The following is a 24,928-nucleotide window of genomic DNA, read 5'->3' on the forward strand; positions in this document are numbered from 1 at the left end:
AGACCTTTGACCTTTTTTTAAATGGTCAAAGGAGGTTAGGAAAATGAACGGAATTAATCTAGAATTATAAATGAGACAAGGAACAGAAACAGAAGAAGTGGACAATCGTGGGAAACTGTCTTTGTGGCATGTCAAGTACCGACTGAGAACCACAAATAAATAGAAAACAAAAGGAAAGTTGTTCTCCCTTTTTTGGGGGGGAATTCACACCTTAGTTTTATGAGCGATCAGCTGAAGTAAACGTTAGGCCTTGTAGTGAAGATGAGTTTGCTTATATTATATGTGTCTTTTTCCTTCTCCAGTTTATTCCCTACCCCCCTTCCCTTAATCCTCCCTTTGTCCCTCCACTCTTTATCTCCTACCTCTCCTCTTCCCCTGTTGGTTTCTTTCTTTCTTCTCTCCATCCCTTGTCTACTAATCCCCTTACATCTATCTCTTTGTGTTCACCATGCTCATTAAACCTGTCTGTATTCTGTGCGTGTTTTTGTCCCTTCTGTCTTGGGAACCTCTTGTTGCTAGGTAACCAGTGATAAAAGGGAAAGTGTTATGACTAAGATTATTTTTAAAATAAAACAAAACTGTTAGCAAACTGCTTATCCTCTAAAGGGCCTGTGTAAGAGAATGTGTAAAAGTAAGAGGGCCTGATGCCAGGCCCTCTTACTTTTACAAATAAGATTATTATTGTTAATTAATATTATTTTGGTGGCAGATGGAGGAGGAGAAAGAGGTATGGGAGGGAGGGGAAGGGGTGGATATTGGGATGGCCGTTGCTAAAGAATTGCATAATGGATGGTCAGATAATTTTAGCTCCTGATGTCACCCTATGCAGTGTCTAAATGGTTTATTCTGTTAGTTTATTCTGGTCATATAATAACCTTTGTTGATTTGTAGTCACAATCTTCTAATGAGAGGTGTTGGGAATACAATCCCATGAGACCTCTGTTGCCAGGCAACTTCCCCCAAGAGGAAGTGTGTACATCTGTGACTTGTTGTGTTGTAACAGGATGCAGTTAATTAGGAGATGGTTATAGGCTGGTCCTTCCCTTCACTATAAACAGTAGTCTACTTGATAAATTTCAAAGACTACACACAGGATACTGTAGTAAGAGGCAGTCATAAAACAAATGTGTATGTCGTAGGACAACCTTATCCGCTTCAGGTATTTTTATGATAGGAGAAGTGCGGATATTTTCTTAGTAATTGGACAGCCGATCAAATTTATGGTTTCAGGTTCAAAAAGTAATAAGCAAATCAAGAAATGGTAGGGAATCCCGAAATTTCCGCCGGGAATTAAGAGTGAGTAATAAAGATTTCACTTTAATTATTTTTGCTGTCCTTAGGGATGCGCGTCTGTAAAATGTCTGCTCTAAAGGAATGTTCAATTTTGTCTTTTCGCCTAGTGGATGGACAGGAATCTAATTGCTGGCTATATGGGTTTTAACTTCTTTATGCTGTATCACTCGACAAATTTGCTACCAAAGTTGCTACGCAAAATGGTGTCAGATGCTATCAGCCTGAAGGAATATATAGCAGTTTACCTTTGTAGATCTTTGTATTTACATTATGGTAGAAGGATTCCAAAGGACTTATTACTCTTAAAGGCTTTAACTTGAAGATTGGATTCTGTGTTTCTCCTTATAATCTACTGGACCTTAGCGATGAATTGGTGGACCAAGTCCGGCAGTTTGCATCGGGCCTGTCAAATTACACTGTAAAACTTGCTTTATGCTATCCATTAGTGTGGTATCTTGCTTAAAGCCTGCTCCCTACCTTACTCTACCCCCCCCCCCCTTCCCCCTCCTTCCCTCTCCTTCCCCAACAACCATGATATCCCAAAAAAACTTTGTGCCATTTTTTTGTGTATCCGGTTTTAAACTACACTTGAATTAATTTGATAATTTTCTTGCTTTTTCCTTCTTTTCTTCAGGAGAGATTCTGATAGAGCGAGAGAAGAAGAGATTGCAGGAGCTTCGTCAGCGAGCATCCACGGAAGCCATCAACCAGTGGGAAGAGCGCCGCCGCTGTGAATCTGCCAGTGCGACCATGTCAAGCCTACACACGTCACCCAAACATGCCCTAGGCTCACCTCTCTACTACAACAGTGACTCGGCCAACTACTTCAGTGACTGCGCTAGTGTATCTAGCTTTGAGAGTATAGAGGGCAGGCTTGATGCACCTGGTGTTTACTCTGGTCATTCAACGCCTATACGGTCAATCAATTCCTCGTAAGTCATTTTACTGTGCATTGGGAGTGGTGTGTCATAGCCTAAAGGCTGTGGTGGGGATGTATTGTATATATGCAATATTGTATATATGCAATATTGTATATATTCAATATTGTATATATGCAATATTGTCTATATGTAATATTGTATATATGCAATATTGTATGCATGCAATATTGTATATAAGCAATATTGTATATATGCAATATTGTATATATGCAATATTGTACGTATTCAATATTGTATGCATGCAATTTTGTATATATGCAGCATTGTATATATATACAACAGGCAGGAACTGTAGTGATATTGTGTCAGTGCAAAACTTTTGAAATGTATGAGGCATGCGATTGGTCAGACATAAAGCATAGCAACAGGGCAGTCATGAAGTCGGGAATCTGGTGACATTTTTAGAAGTCCCATTGTATATACAGTACTGGAAAGAACAATGGTGTATCCCTTCATACAGTTGGAATGCTATACACTGTATGAAGTCAACAGAGGTCAAAGGTCACTCTGCTTGACAATATTTTTTCCGTTCTCAGCCGACAGTTCACACCCGAGGAGAGGTTGAAACTGAAAGAAATGGAGAGGATGCTCAGAGAGGCTCAAATTGAAAAACAGGTTTTACTAGAGGAACAGGTAAAAAATTAACTCAGTGTAGATTTTGTGTTTTGCATATTCATGACATAAATTAAACAACCCTTGTGTGCTTTTCATAACTTTCATGTGACTCGCACTCATATCTAAGTCGTGCCTTGACCCTGAGATGCTTCTGGAAGGCAGGTCTTCCTCAGTCAATGTGTAATATGCTTTATGTAAGAGTATTCCTTAAGTGACGATAAAGAGTTTGCCCCGAGCCTTAGATTCAAATTAGTCTAGGACCAGATAAAACTTCCTCCCTTTGCTCTTTCCCTCCTTCATTCCTATATCTTTGAAGATGTTTAGGCATTGGAAGAGAGGATTAGATCAAGGCTAATTTTGCTCTTTAAATCTCCTAAAATGCTTTTAAGATTTTTCTTGTGAATGATATTACTCAACACCTCGGTTATTGCAGATGTTATCGCCAATTTTGCAATAAAGGGACATTGGTGACTCATTCCCGACTGTGAAACAGGAAACAAGGAAGCTGATATTGTAGTAACACATTCAACAGGGTGATAGTACACTTTGCCTCTCTATGGAAAGATTTGTATCCCAAATGACAAATGTGTTTTTTGAGGGAGTAATGTTTGTCTGCGTGTCAAGAGTTTCTGCATCGTTGACGGTGCCTGTCCAAAAAGAACTTTCACAAATGTGGTTTGAATTTTGTCTTTTAGGAGAAGTCAAAGCTTCGAGAGATTAACCATTTAGCCGAAGAGAAGAAGAAACGAGAACTGTTGGAGAGACAATTGAAGGAGGAATCACAGATGAGGGAAGAAATGATAATGAATCAAGTTAAAATGAGGGAGAAAACAAACTCAATACAGGTAAAGGCTTACGATAAGAAGGAAGGTGTTGGTGGGAGATGGATTTAATAGGAGCTAAGACTGAGATTTCAGCTGAAAGTAACAAAAAAATTGGATAAGTGAATAATTGTTTAAGATGAGAAAGACTTTGAAAGTAGATAGATATGAGTTTTAAGTTTTTAGGTTCGCCTGTTTGCCTGCTAGTCATCAAACTGAAAACAGCAATAATTACAGAATGGGGAAGGATCTAGGGGGGAGAGGGGCGGGGGGTGGATGGGAGGAGGTGAGGGGCAGAATATTGACATGTCGTTTAGAATTGTAAAATAATCAAAACTCTGTTTTTTTCTTGTAACCCCCATATCCTTACTCCTACTTTCACCCGACCTCTCCGCAGGCTCGACCCCTCACCAGGTACTTACCGGTCACAAACGAAGAATTCGACCTCAAGACTCACATCGAGGCCGCGGGTCACAACGTGGACGTTTGTCCCCACATCGCGGTCACGAGGACAACATGCAGAGGTTACCTGATCAAGATGGGCGGCCGGATCAAGTCGTGGAGGAAGAGATGGTTCGTCTTCAACCGCAACAAGCATTCGTTCTTGTATCATTCTTCGGACCGGGAGGACAAGAGACCGAAGGGTGGGATGTACTTTGCGGCGATACAGGACGTTTACATCGACCACCTCAGACAGAACAAGAGTCCCAACCCTCTGTTGACATTCTGCGTGAAGACTACAAACAGAGTCTATTATCTGGTGGCGCCCTCACCGGAAACCATGAGAATATGGATGGACGTCATAGTGACGGGTGCCGAGGGCTACAAGGAATTTCGAAAGTAACAGAGCGGAAAGGAAATAATCTTGTGGAAATTATTTCTTTTATTCGGATTCCGAGATATGTAAGAGAAGTTGATGTCGTAGAGGTGTGACATGAGGTAACTGCGAAGGATGGTCGCGAAGGTACTGGGAAGGATTATCAAACTAAGACTTACCAGAATAAGTCATAGTCATAGCGACAGGTTATGAGGGCTTCAAGGAAATTCAAAAATAACAGGGTGGAAAATAGGCTCGTGGAAATAATTTCTTTCTTCGCGTTCCGGGATATATAAGAGAAGTTGATGTAGTAGAGGTGTGTGACGTGAGGTAACTGCGAAGGAAGGTCGCGACGGTACCGCAAAGGATCACCAAACTAAGACAGCAGTCTTTATATTATGAATTGTTTGTATTCTTGATTTTAACAAAAAAAGAAATGGTCCTTTAATTGTTAGTTCAGAAGAGGCATTTGTAGTTACCTTATATTTGGCTAACCTAGAAAGTGGCAAAAAAAAACCATGGTTGTACTTTTTCTGGAATTTATTTAATGAAAACCTGGGGGAAAGCCATGAGATTTATTGTGAACTGTGAATGGCTAAATTGTTTACTTGCTTTGGTGGCTTACAAGATGAAAAAGCAAATCAAAGAAATTAGCTGAAATAATCTGTTGATGATTTTCTTCCTAGGTTTGCTCAATAGATAATTTCCCTGTGGTGTTTATTGCATCCAACCCAGGTACTCTGTTAATCTGCAGTTGAATTCAAAATTTTGACTTATCACAAATGATTTTGTGTGTGTGTGTGTCTTTTATTATGATAATTATTCGCCAGTGAACATCACAGAGAAGCAAATTCGACAGCATTCTTATTCTTTTTATGAGATTTAAATCGGCAACCTCCTTTAAGGTTCTCTAAGCAACATTTAAATTCAAAATTTTGACTTATCACAAATGATTTTGTGTGTGTGTGTGTCTTTTGTTATGATAATTATTACCAGTGAATAATCAAAGAAAAGCAAATTCGACAGCATTCTTATTCTTTTTATGAGATTTAAATCGTCAACCTCTTTTAAGGTTCTCTAAGCAACATTTAGTTCCGGAATTTGACTTAAGCCAGCTTTGTTTTGAACTAGCATTTTAATAGAAATTGTTCTGGAATGTGAAAGTGACGTCTTTATAGACACCTTTGGTATTTTTTTATGTTTCAGCGTTTCACTTTTGCAGTAGAGGTGGTTTTGTTGTGAGCGTTACCATTCGTACATACGCAAACGCAACAGAATGAAACATATGCTAGCATGCTGTGTCTTAAATAACTATGATAGAGATACTACTTCTAATTATCAGTATTAGCTTTTGAAAGGAGTAAAGAAACATTTGGCTGAAATGGGATTCAAAGACGAGTTTCGTAACCATTTTTGCCAAAAGTCACATATTTGAATTCCGTTTTAGCCCATAACTTTTTTTCCTCTCCTTTTTTTCAAGTTTGCTTAATTTTATCAGTACCTTCCATGATATTTATGAGTATCTTCCTATCAACAGATGAATATTTAAAACAAAAGGCTGTAATACGAGATACGTCAACAACCATTTATATGTTTACTTCCTGTGGATATCGGTTACATGATTGATAGACTAAAGGCCAGCAACCACACACACTTCCCGATTGATCACAAACCGACTTACTCAACCGTCGTGACTTATTTTTTTATTCAATTTACTACTGAATTCCTGCAAACTGACCGACTGATCAAGTGTGCACACAACCACCAGAGTGGGATTTATAGGTCACATGAAACCATATTACCTTGTGTTCGGTTGTAGTTGTTAAAAACCTTGTGTTCGGTCGCAGTTGTTAAAAACCTTGTTAAACTACGAACCGCACAGTGCCGATTACCAGTTGGAAAACTCCACATGTTCAGTTTTTCACCCGGACTGAAGCCGCCACGAATTAAACAAAATAGCAAAATCTTGATCAGTCCTAGGCTTTAGCGCATGTACACCAGTAACTACTCATCTGTGATTTTCCATGTAAGGAATGTGGGGTTCAGTGATCAGTCATACAATTACAGTGGACTATAAGAAACATACGGATGTTCTGGTAATTTTTGACCGAACTTTTTCAGTATTGCATGCCCGTCCTTTTCTCACATGTACGTTTTTATTAGAATTGTGTCATATGTACTATATGCAGCTTCATCCTGGTCACATGGTCACCGTCTCCTACGACTTTAAGAGGACTGAAGACAGATTGATGAAAATAATTGGAACGAAAAATAAACACATTCTGTCTTTCTTTTTGGTCAAAGCTCTATCATGAGAGACTGTTCTTTAAGATGTAGTAACAACTGTGTGATACAAATCTAATATCTTAGTAAGACAGAGGAGGTATTTCTCTATTCTAGTTTTAGACAAGAATGAACTACACTCCCTCTCACTTCACATTACGTACAGCACATTTAAGATAGGTTGCCTTACCAAGTGGTTTTACATCCAACCTGCAGGGTATAGCATCGTTGCCTTTAACAGTTCAGCTCCAACAAGTCTTCTACAATTTTTCATCGCTTTTCACATCATCAGTTGAATCTTCCCGTATTTCATAGTAAAAAGTTATAGCCGAAAATCCAAGTTAAAAGTTTTAACATCCAGACGAAATTTGCAAAAAAATCTTTCATTTTTCACGTATTCAGATTCCTGATGACCATTTCACACGTTCTAAAAATCCTGTATTTTTTTGTGGAAATAATTTCGGTATTACTCTCTTTTGGGAGATTTTTGAAAAACAATCTTTGATATTTAGTGTCTGGGTTCGTTCATAAAATTAATGGCAAGAGAAAAAAAACACAGAGAAATCATTTCTGTAGTAGCAGTTTCTGCAATTTCACCGACAGTCAGAAGAGGTAGTCTTGCTCCTTTACCACTCTTCTAGAATTATCATGCTGCAATAATACAATATTAATATGTTTTGGAATAACACAATATTATTGTGTTATATAACACAATATTATTGTGTTATACTGTGTTATAACACAATATCTTGTGAATGGTTATACAGAGTATTTCTCCAAACAAAGATTCTGATTCATTAAATTGAGATATCCTTCTAGCTGTTATCACCAAACTAGAGGTTACTCTGCCAGCGACAGAGGAATTGGATTTTTGGGTTCTTGACATTTTGTCACCCAGACATATTTTGATGTTATCTCTCATTCGTTGTGTCTAGTTTCACTCTATATTCATTGCTCATTTGTCCCATTTAACTCTATGTCTATCTGTGTCTGTTACTGTCTTCGTAGTCTGTTTTGATTTCAATCAGCCGCTGATGAAGATCCTTATAGTGTCTGCAGAGCTGCATGGCCACCTCTGCATGGTACGTGGTTATCCAAGTTTTACGTTCCAGACCAAAATTTGGGCTGGATCATCCAACATCACATGCGAGAGAGATTGGATATAGAGAGGTTTTTAAATTTTAATTGAGGTCTCCAGTGTAGCCCAACATTGTGCTAGAAAAGTCCAATAATGGTCACTGAATGTTCAATTTTTTTGGTCAGCCCACCATTTTAACTGGCACAAATCAAAGCATTTTTTTTTCATCACTGAGATATTTAATTGTCTATTTGAAAATATTTTGTTTTAAGACATGGGACTTGGATGGTCAGTAAAAGTATTTTGAAAACAATTTCGATACAAGTTTTAGCATTCTCATTTATTCGGATCAAACGCTGGCATTTAAAACCGTCGATTTATCAGTGTACTGATCAATAACGGATTGATTACAACCAAAACGACTGATTTATGATAAATTAAACCACTTATTTGTATCAATAATAATAACAAGATAATAATAATAATCTGCCTGATTTATAAAACCTCCAGAGACTGATTCTGACAGCTGCATGATGTGTGTGACTTTGAGTGCCTTTAGAAAAAATTTAATCTGCAGCTCAGAATTTCCTTCTTTTTTGTGTGTTTTTTTTTGGCAAGGTGTGTGTGTGATGGAGTTGATATTTGAAAGATCTGAACAAGAGAATAGGGATCAGAAGGAAGGGTTTCTGTAACTACTTATTTTTACGGAGGAGCTATTTGTGTTAAACATTTCTTGTGAACGGTACAATTTGGATTGTTCATTCAAAAGGTACCTGTTGGTCTTCTCATAAAAGTGATATGATAGAGATAATAAATGACACAAGGAGACTGTAGCGTAACCTCTGCGATGGTTTAGTTGTGGAGTATATCTCACAAAAGAAACGGGCATTGAGGATTGGACGGACTTTGTCTTTAAATATAGACAAAAAATATGGAAAAAACATTAAATCTTACATCTTCTCTCTTTATCCTAGTTTGTAATTTGACCTCAGAATAATTCATATAATTTTTTTTTAATTTCAGTTTTTTAACACAAGTAGCTCCTCTTGTCACTTCTGAAGGGTCCTCAGGAGTTCTTTCATATGTATAAATATTGTATATTTTGAACATTCATGTTATATGTAGATAATTAATATTCGTACTTGATCATTTTTTACATCAATTATCAGTATTGATTAATAATCATATGGTGCATTAATATTCTGCAGGACACCCCCGTTTCGACCGGGTTCTATAGCTCGAGAGAGAAGTTTATTAGTATCGTTTGTTAGCGCTTCACTGCCGCCGGTCGACACAGAGGACCAGAATCCACAAGAAATGTAGAGTATCCAAAGTATCTCGGGAGTTTTAGGAAAAGAATAAATAACTGACACTACTGTATTTGCATGGTTTCATTATCTGCAGGTATATATTGTATAAGTTGCAAAGATGATATTGAAATAGTTATCCGCAAATTACTTTCCAGAGTTTGGGAAACGAGTGGAGTGCTACAAACATTTCATAGTCTACAGTTTACAGCATATCTTAACATGATGAAATCGGAGAACAACTGAGGGTAAAATTGGATAGGCGGGGGTGAGTGGATTCTAAACTTATAAGCAATGCAGCTGGTATCTATTCATGCCACAATAATCATAATATATAAAAAAAAATATCCATAAACAAACTTGCATCTAAAGACAATTTGCCAGTGTAATAATTACAGGAAGTTCCATTCACCTTGGGACAAGACAATCATCCCATTATTTTAACTCACACCCCTCCCCCGCCGCCCCCACCACCCCACCCTTCCACCCTGTGGCTGGCTTTTCAAAGATGTTTTCACCACAGAAGAAATTATTTACATTTCTATATCAATTTATTCTGTTACAAATGTACAGCTTATTATGACATTTCAATATATAACTTAAATACACAATGAAATCAAAACTTCTTTTTTTTTCTCCAATGTATGTTTACATTTTACGATTAATTTAAATCACTTTTGTAAATATGTTGGCTCTGTATTTATACCTTTAAATTTTTGTAACTCGGTCAAGATGTGTGTAATTCTGACGAGCGAGTCTTGTCTACGCACGAAACATATCAGTGTCACTCATCTTGTGAAGAAAATTTTTTTTTTTTTTTAATCTTTTGTTGATTTGTATCCTTCTTGTAACCACCTTGCTACGTTTTTTTTATCTTCACCAAAGAGTACAAATAAATGTCAAGAATTGTACCCTTTTGTAATGTCTATGTCATTCTTCAGGTGTTTTGATGTTGAAAAAGTTGAAAAGGAGAATGTATGAGAGAATATGATATATGGAATTAACTGTACACTTGAGTACAATAATGTAGGTGTACACAATATCATGGCAGCGTGGTCCTTCACAACGGTAAGTCTTTCACATTCAAACCGACTTTGAATAATTATGGACATGGTTTTGTGTCAGAATGACAAAAGAGTAATATGATTCCAACAATCGGGCATATAGATGTGATGATTTAAGGTCAGGTTTAGTGGTAGAAATACACTTGCAATAGTTGGAGCAGGTTTGTACGGAAACATAGAAGGGACATGTCAATTGACGGTTTTGATGGGATGCAACAATTTGTCCAAACGACAAAGAATCTGAAATTGTCGACCAATACCAAAATCGTCAAAATAACCCCCAAAAACGTAAATTGATGTTTAGCTGTGATATATGATCTCATAAAAATGGCAAAAATCTGCCCAGTTTAATGTTTTGACAACATCATATCAACTCATCAAAATGACAAAAATGTAACAGTTTATGCATTTCGCCACAACATTCATTTATGATTTTGGACATTTTGATGATTTGGTATTATTTTGTCAAACATTAATTACTCTTGTCATAACGACTTGATGCATCTTGACGAAACCGTAAATGTTCAGATTTTCGGCAATTTGACGGTTTAGAATATGTCGTCGAAACGTCAATTTTCAACTTCGTGTCATATTGATGAATGGTTGCATCAAACCAAAATGTCAGTTTACATGTCCCTTCTACACTTCCCTGGGTCTGGGGCTTCCCCGTCTGAAAGCTTGATACCAAAGATAAACTACAAACATAATCTGGTGCATAGACACGGTACACAGTGGACGACTTTAGCTCACTTTGATTGCAGCAATCCCTTACAATTTTATTGATGTTCAAAAAATTGGCTACAGTTCTGGTGATTTCGGTATCCAAAAAGAAATTTCTCTTGGGCCTCTGCTTTCACGGATATTCTGGATTCTTGGCTGTATTTGTATGTATCAAGTCGCTGGCTTTTTAAGGCAAAATAAAGATATTAAAAAGTTTTGAAAAAATGATGAGACTCTTTCGTTTTCTCTTTGACGTTTTCTATTTTTCAGTGAGTGGGTTTCTCATCAAACCACAACTTTCCAGCTTTTTCCATATGAGAGTCAAATGATATACTTGTCATGATGATATACAAAGTCAAATGATATACAAATGATTTACCAGTACTGACACCTGATAGTAATGGTAAACCATAGTAAGCCCTAGTATGTGCAGTATCAGTACCATGAATGCAATGGAAGGTTACTAGGAGCAGTGTAAACACTGCATACTGCTATCCTTAATCCCTTAATTGCTTTAACCAGACTGCCAGTTGTGATCGCATAACTTAAAAATTCCAAAAGTTCAGTGACCTTGAATGTTAGCAAGTCCTTTCAAAGGAAATTAAATTAATTACACATGTCCAAGGTAAACTCTGCCTAGGCTGTGATACTTGATACCGAATAACATATACAATCAATGTACTGAATCGGTCTGTTAAGTAACAGTCACTCCCAAAATGAAACATGCATAACACTGAGTCCATCTCTGCTTGTAACACAATACGATGACGGGTTTAACGTTTTTAACGTTTTTAACGTTAAGACATTTCTGAACATTCTGTTCCTCTCCATAGATATTAAGTAGACATAATGTTAACTATTTACACATGATGAGTTTAAATACATCAAACTCTCTCTTTGCTGTACCAATGTTTCTAAGCGTACTTAACGTTATCGTATTCTCGTCAAGGTTTACTTCTCTTTTGTTGACGATCACAACCAAGTCAAAATCATGAAACTTTAATGTGACCTAACATTTCAAAACCAAACTAAGTACTGAGAGGTTGAGTCTGTTTTACATTTCAAGTCTCTGTCACAACTAGTCTTTAGTCCGACACAAACTAATGTAGTAACTTGTGTTATGACATCATCAGGACAGTCAAGCCTGCCTATAGAACAACAGTCTTCCTCAAATTCACTCAAGCATTAATAATGTGTTAATTGATAGCAGTAACTACCCATAAATACTGCCATTAGCATTCATCCTTGAGTGCACCTAATTAATTGACCAGCCACCCTATGATTGTACACACAAGTGCCCTAATGACCAGCACTACTTTCCTGTGTGTGAATACTAGTTTGTATGGCTAGCATTACTAACTGGGGTATAAACTCAATCTCTCCTGGTTTTGGCCAAACACAGGGGACTGGGATGGTATTTGCTATGGGCAGGAAAGATCATAATGATAGTGAGAGTCATAACAGGTTTACAGCAATGCTTTCATTACATTATTTTCCTGGATGTTACCCACATTCATGTTATTGGACAATTGATGTTACTGAGCAGTGGTACTAGGTACTTCAGGGGAATGGGAACTTGGTACTTCATGGCAATGGGCAGTTGATGCTTCAGGAAGCTGAGCAGAGGTCCTGGGTACTTCAGGGGAATGGGAACTTGGTACTTCATGGCAATGGGTAGTTGATGCTTCAGGTACCTGCTCACTTGATAGTTGAGTTTGTAAGACGATCCTTGAGCTAGTATGACACTTGAACCATTACTTTGACAGCCACTTGATACTTCAGGTTGATGGGCAGTTACAGCACAATGGTGGCTCGATGGGTCAGTTAGCTGGTCACTTGCTGTTGTGAAGTGTCACTTGATATGTCAATTTCACTGCTACATGATACTTCAGGTAGACGGTCACTTAAGACATCACGTAGACGATCACTTGAAACATCAGGTAGACGATCACTTGATACGTCAGGTAGACCAGCACTTGATACTTCAGGTAGACGGTCACTTGATATGACAGGTAGACGGTCAATTGATATGTCGGGTAGATGGTCACTGGATACAACAGGTAGACGATCACTTGATACGTCAGGTAGACCAGCACTTGATGCATCAGGTAGACGATCACTTGATGCATCAGGTAGACGATCACTTGATGCATCAGGTAGACGATCACTTGATATGACAGGTAGATAGTTGCTTGATAGTTGAAGCTGATGGGCACTCTGTAGCTCAGATTGAACCTCACCTGAAAGATGGTTATTTAAAAGTCCTGCATGATGGCTCCTTTGATCTTCCATACCATTGCTGCTGACCTCTTGACCTGTGCCCTTGTTGACAAGACCACAGTATTGATCTCTGTTACTACCTGCTGTGCTTGTTCCTGCTACACCCTGGTGGTCTAAGTCAACCTCACGATCCTGACTCGGTTGACCTTGTTCATCTATTTCAATGGCCTCGTCACCTACAGTCCCACCTTCCGAGATTTCTGTACCTCCTCCATCCGTTTGATTGCTAATATTACCATTTGCTATCTGCCTACCCTGTGGCTTTGGACGAAAGTCCATTAGTTCTGGCGGTATTTCAAAAGGATTTAACGACCCGAGGCTGAACATGTCTGCAAATTTGGCGAGAAAATCTGGATCGTTTGGATCCAAGTTGTGACATAACTCGTCATCGTTATTCAGAGTATCAACGTTAACATCCTGTCCTGTGGCTTCACCGATTGGACCTTCCCCGCACCTCCCATGCATGTCATCGGAAACTTCGTCCGCTACTCTGTCCCCGCCGACATCCAACCTCTCGTTCAAACCTTCCTTACCAACTGGTGAAGTTTGACACTCGTCTCTCTCTTGTGAACTTTCTCCTTCTCTTTCCAATCCCTCCTGAATTCTGTTACTCCCATCTGGAACTTCTGTTTGCAAATTTTGACTTTCTACATCCTTCTGTGTCGTTTCTTCTGGCGCTGTTTCTCCTGCAGTTCTCCGTCTCCGCGGCTTCTTGCGTAATTCTGCTTTCATGAGCGGCCGAATAGAGGGTTTACGACCCGACTGACCTTTCTGCTTCGCCACAGAAGTCTTCCCGGCTTTTGACTTTGCCTCACTCTCTTGTGCAGATAACTTTAGCCTAGACTCGGTCATGTCGGAAGCCGCAAAATACAGCTGTTGGAAGTACTTTCGATATTGATTCTGCATGAATTCTGCTTGCGGTTCCGTGTCGGAGGCTCTCAGAATATCTGCCAGCTGTTGGAAGCAGTCCAGCAGGACGACACTCTCTGTTGGAATAAAAAAAAAAAGTGTTTGAAGCAACTTCGTATTGGGATGAATTTGAGAAGATGTGCTTCCATGTTATATTTAAACATTCCATTACAATGTGGTTGGTCAGTCAAGTTGCACTTTTCCAAAATCAGGATATTACTTCAGGGAATAATTTCGTGTTCAAAATTTTGTGATGCAGTCTTGAAAGCTCTGGAGTTTTTGCCTCTTAATAATCTACTATGATTCCTGTGTACAACACTGCTATACGTCTTGAATTTTACGATGCGATACAGATACATTATTCCCTGAGATGCCAAAACACATTTTCAAGACTTTTGCTAATGTGATGAATTCTGAGATGAAAACAGTGTCTGGTAACAAAAGTGTTCAGAAATAAATTGACGTACTTGTGGATTCAGTTTTCACTTGGGATAAAATCTAGAAGGGTTTCTTAGTTCAAATAAATTGTGAGTTTATATATTTGAGTACTTGCTGTATGCTTGGTAAAAACTGCGAACCAGTAGAAATGGACGTAACCTGGGGCAACCACTCGCAAAAGTGTTAGTCATAAATCCAACCACTGAACAGTGTCGGGTATTACATCAGTCGGATGCTTGTCATAACGGGAGAAACAAGACACACAGTAAAAGAGATAGAAAACGCAACAATGCACTGAGGTTTCCAGGACGTAATCAGCTATAAAATCTTTCAGGAATCTGATATTTGAACGTTTCCATTCTTGAGATGTCATGCTTGAAATGTTTCACAGCTTTTTTCTCCATTTCATTGAAATGGGAGGAAGGTTTTGGTACTCCATTGTGAGAACTCCTCATACATGTGTGATATATTTCATTCAATCTAAATTCCCCATTGGAATACACATGTTTACAACCTTCTAAGACTTTGACCAATGATGACCTCAAAGGACCTTTGACGTCCAAAAAACCGCTAGGGCTCAGCTACAATGTACTACATCTCAGTTTCACTTCTTGAGAGATAATGTCTACATGGTTTTTCACATTTTCATCTCTGCTGACCTCATATGACCTTTGAACTCCACTTTGACTGCTAGGCATCTTGAACTCAACAGGGAAGTTATATAAATACAGAGTTTGACATGCACACAAAGACACATATGTATGCCATCATGATTGCAAAGGTTATGATTTACATTGAAACCAATTAAAGCCAGAATTATCTACGGATTGCTGTAAAACCAAGGCTGATTAATGCATTGTATCTGCTTGAAACATAACACAGCCCTCTTGACTACAAACCCCTAGATCTATGCAACAAGGTAAACAGTCTATTCTGCACAAAGTTCTTGCACAAATTGTGCATGTCAATAGATGCAAGGCAAACACACAACAAACTGCTTTAAGGTTTGAAACCAACTAAAAGAAAGCTCCCAGGGGTTCTGGAATGTCTTCACAAGTAACACACTATTTGGGCAGCATTATGATCACATCAATAAACATTCAGAAACTTTTAAGTATGGATACCTGTACACCCGCTTCAACTTCCTGTGATAATTTTGCACCTAGTCTGAAAATCACTGCTACTACATCAAGTGGGTTACAAACAGCCTCCTTCAACCTGCCTGATTTTCCTTCAAACATGCGCTGCTCTAATTTTCACCGAAACTTTGGATTGAGGGATTAGAAACCCCCACACCGTTGGCATCTAATCTAACATATGTTGAAACCTGGATTATGGTAACTATAAGATGCTCACCTGCCGGAGTCAGTTGTGGAAGGTGTTCACTTTTGTGCAAGACCTTCAAGTACTTGTACAGGTTTGAAAAGTTCAACAACGGATTCCTCTGCTGCATGCTGTTAGCCTCCACGGCATGAATATCAAACAACTGTTAAATAAAATATAGCTTTTCAGTGATAAAAAATAAAGTATTTAAATGAAATAAATATATCTATATATATATACATAATTTGCCTTGACAAATGTCTTGCAGCACTATACACAAAAGAGAGAGAGAGAGAGAGGGGGGGGGGGGGGAATGGAACAGGGGATGAAAGATAGGGGGAAATGGTGAGCGAAAGAAAGATGGTGGGGAGGGTAAGACCAAGTCATTGTACATCTGTATGGTCATAAATGTGCTAAGATATTGCCTGTTAGCCATAACAGGGAAGAGTTTTAATACCAGCCACTGGTCTTTACAACAGGTTTCCTGTCAATCTTCATAACCAATGAGTCATATCGTGACTCACACAGTTTTGTTTGTGTTACACCTCTCTCTATTACCTACTGTCTATAATTCTAACCTTTATCTGATGGAAAAATGACATTCAGATGTGTTTAACCTGTCAATGTCGAGTATTCTGAAGCGGGGGTATGAAAGTACCAATACTGTATGTGCAGAAGAGGAAGACAATGGTCCCAATAGTGGGTGGATAATCGATGGTGATATTTTTGATTTACAAGATAGTTGTTTGGTAAACCTTGTAACTTATATGAAGTGATTACAATGTTATCTGTCTGTCACCAGACATCTGGGATTACTAGACGGGGAAGTGCTGTAACAAGTCACTCCAAGGGTCCATCGTGAGGCACTCGATTCAAGAGTGGCTATGAGACAGCTTCAGTCATGACATACTACAGCTGTGCTCTAATCCCAACACTGTACATGGCATGTACAGTACCAATTCAACACTTGCTTACATTGTGGGTAGTTACAGCACTGTTCAAGTCACAGCACTGTACATGGCATGTACAGTACCAATTCAACACTTGCTTACATTGTGGGTAGTTACAGCACTGTCCAAGTCACAGCACTGTACATGGCATGTACCAATTCAAAACTTGCTCACATTGTGGGATGTTACAGCACTAGTAGCTGTCCATGTCACACTCTGTGATGGCACAGCTTCAGTTGCGGCTTCTTAGAACACTGCTCTATGTCACAGACTATTAGGAACTACTCACAATGTGGCCTGCTTTTCTACAACACTGCTCAAGTCACAGCCTGTTACAGCACAACTCTACTTGCGGCTTGTAATAACAAAGCTCAGAGTCACAGCCTGTTAGGTACTGCTCACATTGTGGGCATATTCTTTACTACCCAATTCACAGCCTGTTACAGCACTGCTAACATTGTGGCTATTTACAACACTGCCCAATTCATGGCCTGTTACAGCACTGCTCACATTGTGGCCATTTACAACACTGCCCAATTCATGGCCTGTTACAGCACAGATAACATTGTGGCCAATTACAACACTGCCCAATTCATGGCCTGTTACAGCACTGATAACATTGTGGCCATTAACAACACTTCCCAATTCTCAGCCTGTTACAGCACTGCTCACATTGTGGCCATTTACAACGCTGCCTATTTCACAGCCTGTTAAGTACAGCACTGCTAATATTGTGGCCATTTACAACGCTGCCTATTTCACAGCCTGTTAAGTACAGCACTGCTAACATTGTGCCCATTTACACCACTGCCCAATTCACAGCCTGTTACAGAACTGCTCACATTCTGCCCATTTACAACACTGCCCAAGTCAGGGCTTGTTACAGCACTCTTCAAGTTGTTATTTGCTACAACTAACACTGGATATGACATATTAAAACATTGCTAGATTCCACTATGACAATGCTGCCATTATAACATGTCTCTGGACACACGAGTGCCAAAGCGATGGTGGGGTATCAGTGCATGTGTGGATCAATTGTACAATGAGGGCCTGGGGGGGGGGGAGGGGTGGACCCAGTAACTCTGTAAATCCTGTCTATTAGCCTTGCCACTAGATGTTACAACCACTGGAGAGTGAAGATAAACAGAAAGTCAACTCACGGCGGGAATAATTTCATCCAGGTCTTCATCGTCTTTTAACCAAGTCACTTCATCTGCAACTTGAAACCAAGTCTAAGGAAAAAAGGCAAAGAAAATACGTAGGTGTGCACATTAATGGAGTTAGGAAAGATGAGAGAGATAATTAACTAAGATTTGGTCATTTTCGGAAGAGGGGCAGTTTTTTTTTATGCTGATTCAAACATTCACAAAACTGCTCTCGTATCACACAAACTACTCCCCTGCACCCCACCCCCTCCCATCCCCTGAATTTCCTTGATCCATTTCTAATGGAGTAACTGCAAAACCAGCAGAAAAAATGTCACAATTGAATACGTTTCTGGAATGAGGCAACCACAGGTAATAAGTCGGGGACAATTTACAAAACACACCTCTTTGAGCAAAGATGATACCCAAACTAGAACAGAATATATCATCCTGTGTGAACACAGAAAGTTTGTTTCTGAGATCAAATTGATCAAAATGAATACTCAGACTTGATCTATCTTCACAGTTGATTGCGGTTCCATATATAAACCCCATAACATGTCTGATGGATGAAGTTCATGAGACAAGTTTCCATAGTTTAAGGTGGGTATGGGAAAGAAGGGGAGGAGGAAGGTGTACTGCTGGAGGAATGATGGCTCCCGAAATGTGTCCTAGACGACTCACCAGAATGGACGGTTGTATCTTCCTGTTTTGTTCAGTGTGATCTGTGAAGGAAATAGTCAATATTTATCATATGGGTATTAGTTGGCATATGGTACACTCTATGATATGGTATATACTGTATCTCTTAGGATGTGGTATATGGTATTGTATATAGTACATATATGGTATGATATATGGTATGGTATGGTCTTCGTTGCGGAATGGTACAGTATTTGTTATGCTGTGCATGGTTTATGGTTGGGGATATGGTCTTTGGTATGGTATACTGTATCTCTTAGTGTGTGGTATATGGTATTGTATATCTAGTACATATATGGTATGATATGGTCTTTGTTGTGGTATGGTTTTTGTTCTGATATACATGGTTTATGGTTGAGAGTATGGTCTATGGTAAACATGTGGTATAGGAAATTATAATCCAGCAAGATAGGAAAACATTACAGATATTTGAACTCAATACCAAACATATATATTTCATTATGCTTATAAGACAATGTCACATATATATGGATCCCTTGTTATTATATGGTTCTCAAGTTGCCAATAAATGTAATGTTGTGGTGGCTAGTACCCGCCATGTCTATTAGATGGAAAACAGATGTATAGTAGATATCTTTTATGCACCCTTATTCCATTTCAAACACTATATAAAAAAAATTAGATAATATCGCAGTACATATATTATCCTGAATGATTCACAAGCAGTGTGTCATCACTTGTTTTAGCACCTCTAGCACACAACATGGATAACGGTTGGAAACTTTGATTATTTGCTGAACAATAAGATCTAAACAGTGACAATGATGGCACCATAACTAATTGCTTTAAATAATTTCAGGGAATGCTAAATGCGTAGTTCTGAGCTCAATCTTCAAGGACAAGACAAAAACCGAACCATGGTGCTTACCTCATGTGAGAGAAATACTTGAAATGGGCTACTTCCACAAATAGCTAAGATAAAAGCATGCTCTGTTTAGGAGGTATGACAGTACACAAGTCATGTCAGAAGGCTGCCATTTTGTCAAGGTGTGATGTCAACGTGCCACAAGGAGGTGATATTTTGTTTTACTTTCTTTTAATAGTATTATGATGAAATTAGCAATTACTGTTATTGAGATCAGTATTAGGTCGTGTAAGAAACTTTCATCATCAGGGACAGATTCAGGGTATTTATTAAGGAGGGTATGTGCATAGTGCTGGTGTTGTTGAGGCAGACTTCCAATGTGCGAGGGGGTGTCTGTACATCCCACACCTCCCCCCGACACCTCCCCCCCTCCTCCCCTTCCTGGATCTAAACCTGATCAGTGCATTTTGCAAAATACCACATCTGTTAGTTAATTACTTATTATTAATTATTCAATCATAGAAAACCGATTAAAAGTTTTAATGACTACTTGTGGCTCTGTGCTGTAATGTTGTAGACTTGCTCAAGTCTTTAGTCTAGCCCATTAGAGGCACACTATAAAAGAATAAGGTATCTTGCAAGCTAACTTAGGATTCACTAGAGGTAACAATCTCTTTCACAATGTAGTGATAATGGTTCGCTTCAATGCCTCTCCTTATCAAATCCAACTTAGATAGAAATATTAATAACATTGTGCATTGGACTGTGAGATGAACAAAATATCAGACTGTGTACAACAATCTTTGATCCCTTTTATTACTTGTGTTAAAACAGAGAGCCATTTCAAACACTCCCCTCTTTTGGAATGTAATAACAATTGATTTACCTGTCTGCTCTTAACACGTGCACTCTCACTCATAGAGTGTTTCGAGTACTTGGTGAACTTTTAGCACTGTCCTCTCCCAATGACTTTTTATTAACCAGATGCAATTCTCCCTAAAAGATTGAATCCTTTAATTTTTTGGGTAATTTTAGGAACCTTACTATTATTCCTTTGGTTTCTTCTTTGAACATTGAGCAACACAAAATGCAGCCTAATCTTATCTTTTATCATTCTTATTTATCATTATGGGTTAATTGACAGATCAAAGTACAACATAATGAACTTTTAATAATATTACTCACCAGCAGTCCTTCTTCTAAGCTTTAAGATATACTCCTCAACCTGTCCTTTTGTCTTAATTTTCAGCGATCTAAAGACTGTCAGGGGGTTGTACTGCGAACATGGATATCTGAAAAAATGTGAAGAAGGGGAGATAACCCTGTATTTGAAGTAGAAAGTTTCCATCTAAACGTTAGTACTTCATCAGAAATGATATTAAATTGTAAGTTGTGTCCTTCATTAAGAGTTTCAAAACATTTCAAAGAAGAAGCAAATCAATACTTCATCTACAGTAAACTGTTAAGAAAGAGCTGCTTGCAAGATACATGATCTGTGAAATGATACGACAATCTTAATCCACTTGGGAGATATGAATGAAACAGACGGATGGACAGACAGGCAGACGAATGAATAAATGGATGAATGTGATGGTTCAACTGTTGTATCATGGGGCTGCCTTCTGTTAATGTGTGATTAGAATGTCAGCTACTTTATGTATGTATGTACTTTAGTTCCTCCTGCAAGCAGGAACTCACAAAGAAGCCTCATTGGCTTATCAAAGCCGCAAGCTGACCGAAGTCAGTCTCTTAGATTCATATTTAACATCCATGATTATGAATTGTCAACAACTGTGTAACCGGTCGACATACATTAATCTTGGAGTGACTTGAACTGGGGACCTTATGACTGAAAGGCACCAGCGTTAACCACTGAGCTAACACTCCTACGCGAGACAGGATTTGGGGGAAACGATCATGTCATCACATAACCCTGGCATAGTAGACTATTACTTTCATCAACCCACCCTAGCACCACTATGCTTTTGTAGCATCAAGGTTGTCCGGGAGAACATGGAGATAGTCAGTCCATAGACAGAATTGTGAATGTATTTATATAGTCATTTCCTTTGACAAGTTTCGTTAAATACATATGTTGTATTTTAAATAAGCCGACAAATTTCTTATGAATGAAGGAAGGTAGGATATCAGCTTTAATGAATACTACACTGGAATGTCTTTTCCCTCTTGCTCTTTTTATATCTAAAACCACTCCAGCCCTACCTTTCACACCCCAGCAAGATCCCCATGCATGACCATAAATTCAATTCATATAAAGTGTCGATGAGAAATGCAATTAGATAACACTAGGCCTACAATGTAATCCAAACATGTGTACATACAAACCAGAAGCAGACGAGAAAACTCACCTTTGTAAGCACCTAAGAAGCTTTTGCTTGTCATTTGTAGTCCATCTGCCAACTCTTGCAATTCTGCCGTAAGGTGCATCCTGCTTCAGGCTAGGAACTTTCTTAACGTTCCTTCGTGGTCTGGAGATCTTGGTTTGTGCCTTGTCATTCTGTTCTTGTTTTCTTTTCATTTCTTCTTTGTTTTTAATTCTCTAGTCTGTTGTTAAAGAACATTTAACAACATAAATCTCTCAGCAGGGTTCTGATACGTATTAAACGAGAGACTAATGTTACATAAAGAAAGTAGAGTGAATCTTGGATTCAATCTATGAACTGAAATGAGCTTAAAAATACTGCCCTTTGTCTAATGCAAACATAACAATACGAATGGTTTAGATACAATATTGCCTAATTTGGGATATTTCTTCTTTCCCTACATCAAACTAAAAAAAACAAAAGAAAAACAGTTGCGATGCAGCTATTCTATAAGGGAGCTAAAACACGTCCTGCAGGAATCCTATAGGATTCCTGTATATGAAACAGGATACCTTCCAAACGTACAATAATCCTTCATATGCATGCAGGATTCCATGATGTAAGTACAGGAATCCTTCATAAGCATGCAGGATGTGGCCAAGTTCTGGCATAAATCCTGCAGGATCCTGCATAAAATCCCGCAGGATCCTGCATGATTTTATGCAGGTCTTTTTTGTATGGAACTTGTATATGTTTGTATATTTTTGTTTCATCACAATTTACAGTGTGACGGGAAGTCTCCTATAAAGCCTGTAAGGCTTAACAAAGTAGGAGACTCCCCAAAAAGAAAAAAGAAAGAAAAACTTAAGAATAGAAATGAAAAGTTAATAGTAGCATCTACAATGATGAAATAATGAAATAATCGAATGATGAAATAATCGAATTGACTCTACTAGAAATTAATAATGTTAATAAGCGATCCTAACAATCTTTATAATGATCTTAATCGCAAACACACACAAGAATAAATCCATTAATAGTGAGAAACAATTACAGTTTGGAGATTCCTTTTGAATACAGAGTAAGAAGGCTTATTCTTAACATTATCCTGGAGATTATTCCACGTTTTTACAGCACGAATACGAGGGTTAAAAGAACTTAAAGTACTTCGATGTAACTTGGATGTAACTTGGATGTAACTTGGATGTAAAGTTAGGCTACCTTTGATATTTGTAAATTAACATAAACTTAGTTCAACTTCACTTTCATGAAAACCACAACGAGAGACTTGCTCGCACAATATTACAGGTGGGTTTACTGTCCAGTGCTACACGTTAAAATCAAGTAATTTTCCAAAAGTTCATAGTAATTGGTACTGCGCCATGAAAGGTAGCTATAGCTGAGAACTCCCATGGACATCATTACTAGTTACACTTTTATAAGTATCAGCGGTAGGCTTTGGCTAAACTATGGCACCAATGTTCACATCACGCAAGCGCCTAACGCAACAACAGTAAGTAACCTAACAGCCATCAATTGCTGATGTCAACAGCAAAAGGATGTAGGCCCTAGCCTAGGCCTAGTTAGTACATGTCATTATATTACACTTTGTATTTTTATATTCTGTTCTATTCGGCACACAACTGTTGCAAAAATGAAACGATATCTCCATAATGAATATATTCTGTGATACAATCCCAATCACTGGTACATAAGAAATGTAAACACCTTCAATTATTTTAATCTCGAGAATTGTAGCAATTGCACCAACAACACAATTCAACATTGCAAGAACTGCCGCTAATCTGGAAAAGTAGCTTAGGGAAAATCCCTACTATACGCCATGATAGAGAAATCAACCTTTGACCGCACTTTTCACGGCATACGTCAGGGATAACCGAGTAATAACGACTAACCACGACTTCTTGTGCTGACGCATCTGATTGGTGTATTCCCTAACGACGAAATTCCGATCTTTCCCGAACAAAATGTGCGGCATATAGAATACACATTGAATGGCATAAGATGTAACGCATTAACCACACACTAAAGCGCAGCAGTATCACGGAATCGAAATCAACTTCCAAGGACTATCCTATTTCTGCGACCTGTGATCGAAAGATATATCAATGGGGTAGAATCTATTTGCTATTAACATTGCGAGCCAGTCGAAAAGAGGTGAAATTGAACGTAATAATCCCGCAATTTTAGGTTATGCTGTATTAGCCCTGCCCCCTCTTGTGGTGAAACTATACGCCGAGGCCCAAGGTTTCTGACATTCCCTGTATAAAGGCATGATCATAAATGCCCCTGTCAATCCTTATATATGAACTTTTCCAAGAAATTTATAAGTATGAGTGGAAGGCCAAGAACCACATCGTTTGCTGACACTAATAAGAGTAGCAGTACATCCTACGGTGGCTTCAAAATATCAAGTAAGTGCACTATCTAATTCTTACATTTACAACGAGTAAGTATCGATTCGATGGATAGGCCATAGCAACGTACTGTAGCCTAATGTTGTTCACAATACTTAGGCGAGTGCACTCAGTCCTTGTTCTAACACTAACATCCTCACTGTAGTATAACTTAGTGTACTTCGTACAAATTGTACGCCACTTCAATTTCCACGTAACATGTTCTAACAATCTCAGCATATCTAATCACTAACTATTTTTAAGAAATGCGATTGTTAACAGTGCTGGAGTAGCATTCAGACATTCCAACGTTTTACTTAAAATTAAATCATACCGTAGCCTAATGTTAGCCTAACTAGTAACAATGAATACAAATTGGTTGGCCAATTCTGCTGCTTGTAGGTGTAACCCAGTCTTGCAACTAGCCTAACTGAAATGCAGATATGTAATCCTTCACAGACTGTGTAGCAAGAAGTTAGGGAATTAGGACATTAGGAGCTATGATTGTGGCACACCACATTGTCTTTAACAAAGTCCCAGAGTTGTGTAACTTGCAGATGATACATGCCGTGAAGTGAACGTTTGAAGTTTTGACAATTTCTTTCGACAATGTTCAAATTTGTCTCCTTAGTTCTCCTTTCATGTCATTTTCCAAGGGCCAGTATTTAGAAA

General features: G+C 38.4%; 3 protein-coding genes across 10 annotated transcripts in view; 2 read left to right on the plus strand and 1 right to left on the minus strand.

Annotated features, from left to right (window-relative positions):
- The window catches only part of LOC139977250 (uncharacterized), a 131,404-nt gene extending 121,338 nt beyond the window's left edge, over positions 1 to 10,066 (plus strand). For all 7 annotated transcript variants that reach the window (XM_071986523.1, XM_071986522.1, XM_071986518.1 and 4 more), the window contains 4 exons: positions 1,928 to 2,225; positions 2,771 to 2,867; positions 3,545 to 3,694; positions 4,068 to 10,066. In XM_071986523.1, coding sequence (XP_071842624.1) covers positions 1,928 to 2,225; positions 2,771 to 2,867; positions 3,545 to 3,694; positions 4,068 to 4,514 — 992 coding nt within the window. In that variant the 3' untranslated portion in view covers positions 4,515 to 10,066. The remainder of the gene's footprint in view (positions 1 to 1,927; positions 2,226 to 2,770; positions 2,868 to 3,544; positions 3,695 to 4,067) is intronic.
- A 2,697-nt stretch (positions 10,067 to 12,763) lies between these two features.
- Positions 12,764 to 23,706, minus strand: LOC139977372 (uncharacterized). The gene is made up of 7 exons (XM_071986672.1): positions 23,568 to 23,706; positions 21,885 to 22,125; positions 20,701 to 20,807; positions 18,672 to 18,712; positions 18,003 to 18,074; positions 15,923 to 16,052; positions 12,764 to 14,205 (listed from the first exon to the last, which is right to left on the minus strand). Exons 2-7 carry the CDS (start codon positions 22,052 to 22,054, stop codon positions 12,764 to 12,766), a joined length of 1,962 nt encoding a protein of 653 aa, XP_071842773.1. The 5' UTR covers positions 22,055 to 22,125; positions 23,568 to 23,706.
- A 140-nt stretch (positions 23,707 to 23,846) lies between these two features.
- LOC139977252 (glycogen synthase kinase-3 beta-like) overlaps positions 23,847 to 24,928 on the plus strand; it is a 40,225-nt gene continuing 39,143 nt past the window's right edge. Inside the window, exon 1 of one of the 2 annotated variants that reach the window (XM_071986532.1) lies at positions 23,847 to 24,274. Coding sequence is in view for 1 of the 2 variants with exons in the window: in XM_071986531.1 (XP_071842632.1) it covers positions 24,166 to 24,274 (109 nt within the window). In the remaining variant the exon portion in view is untranslated. The remainder of the gene's footprint in view (positions 24,275 to 24,928) is intronic. The other variant, XM_071986531.1, reaches the window with a different exon arrangement.

The sequence above is a fragment of the Apostichopus japonicus genome, chromosome 12 (assembly GCF_037975245.1).
Source record: "Apostichopus japonicus isolate 1M-3 chromosome 12, ASM3797524v1, whole genome shotgun sequence".
NCBI lineage: Eukaryota > Metazoa > Echinodermata > Holothuroidea > Aspidochirotida > Stichopodidae > Apostichopus > Apostichopus japonicus.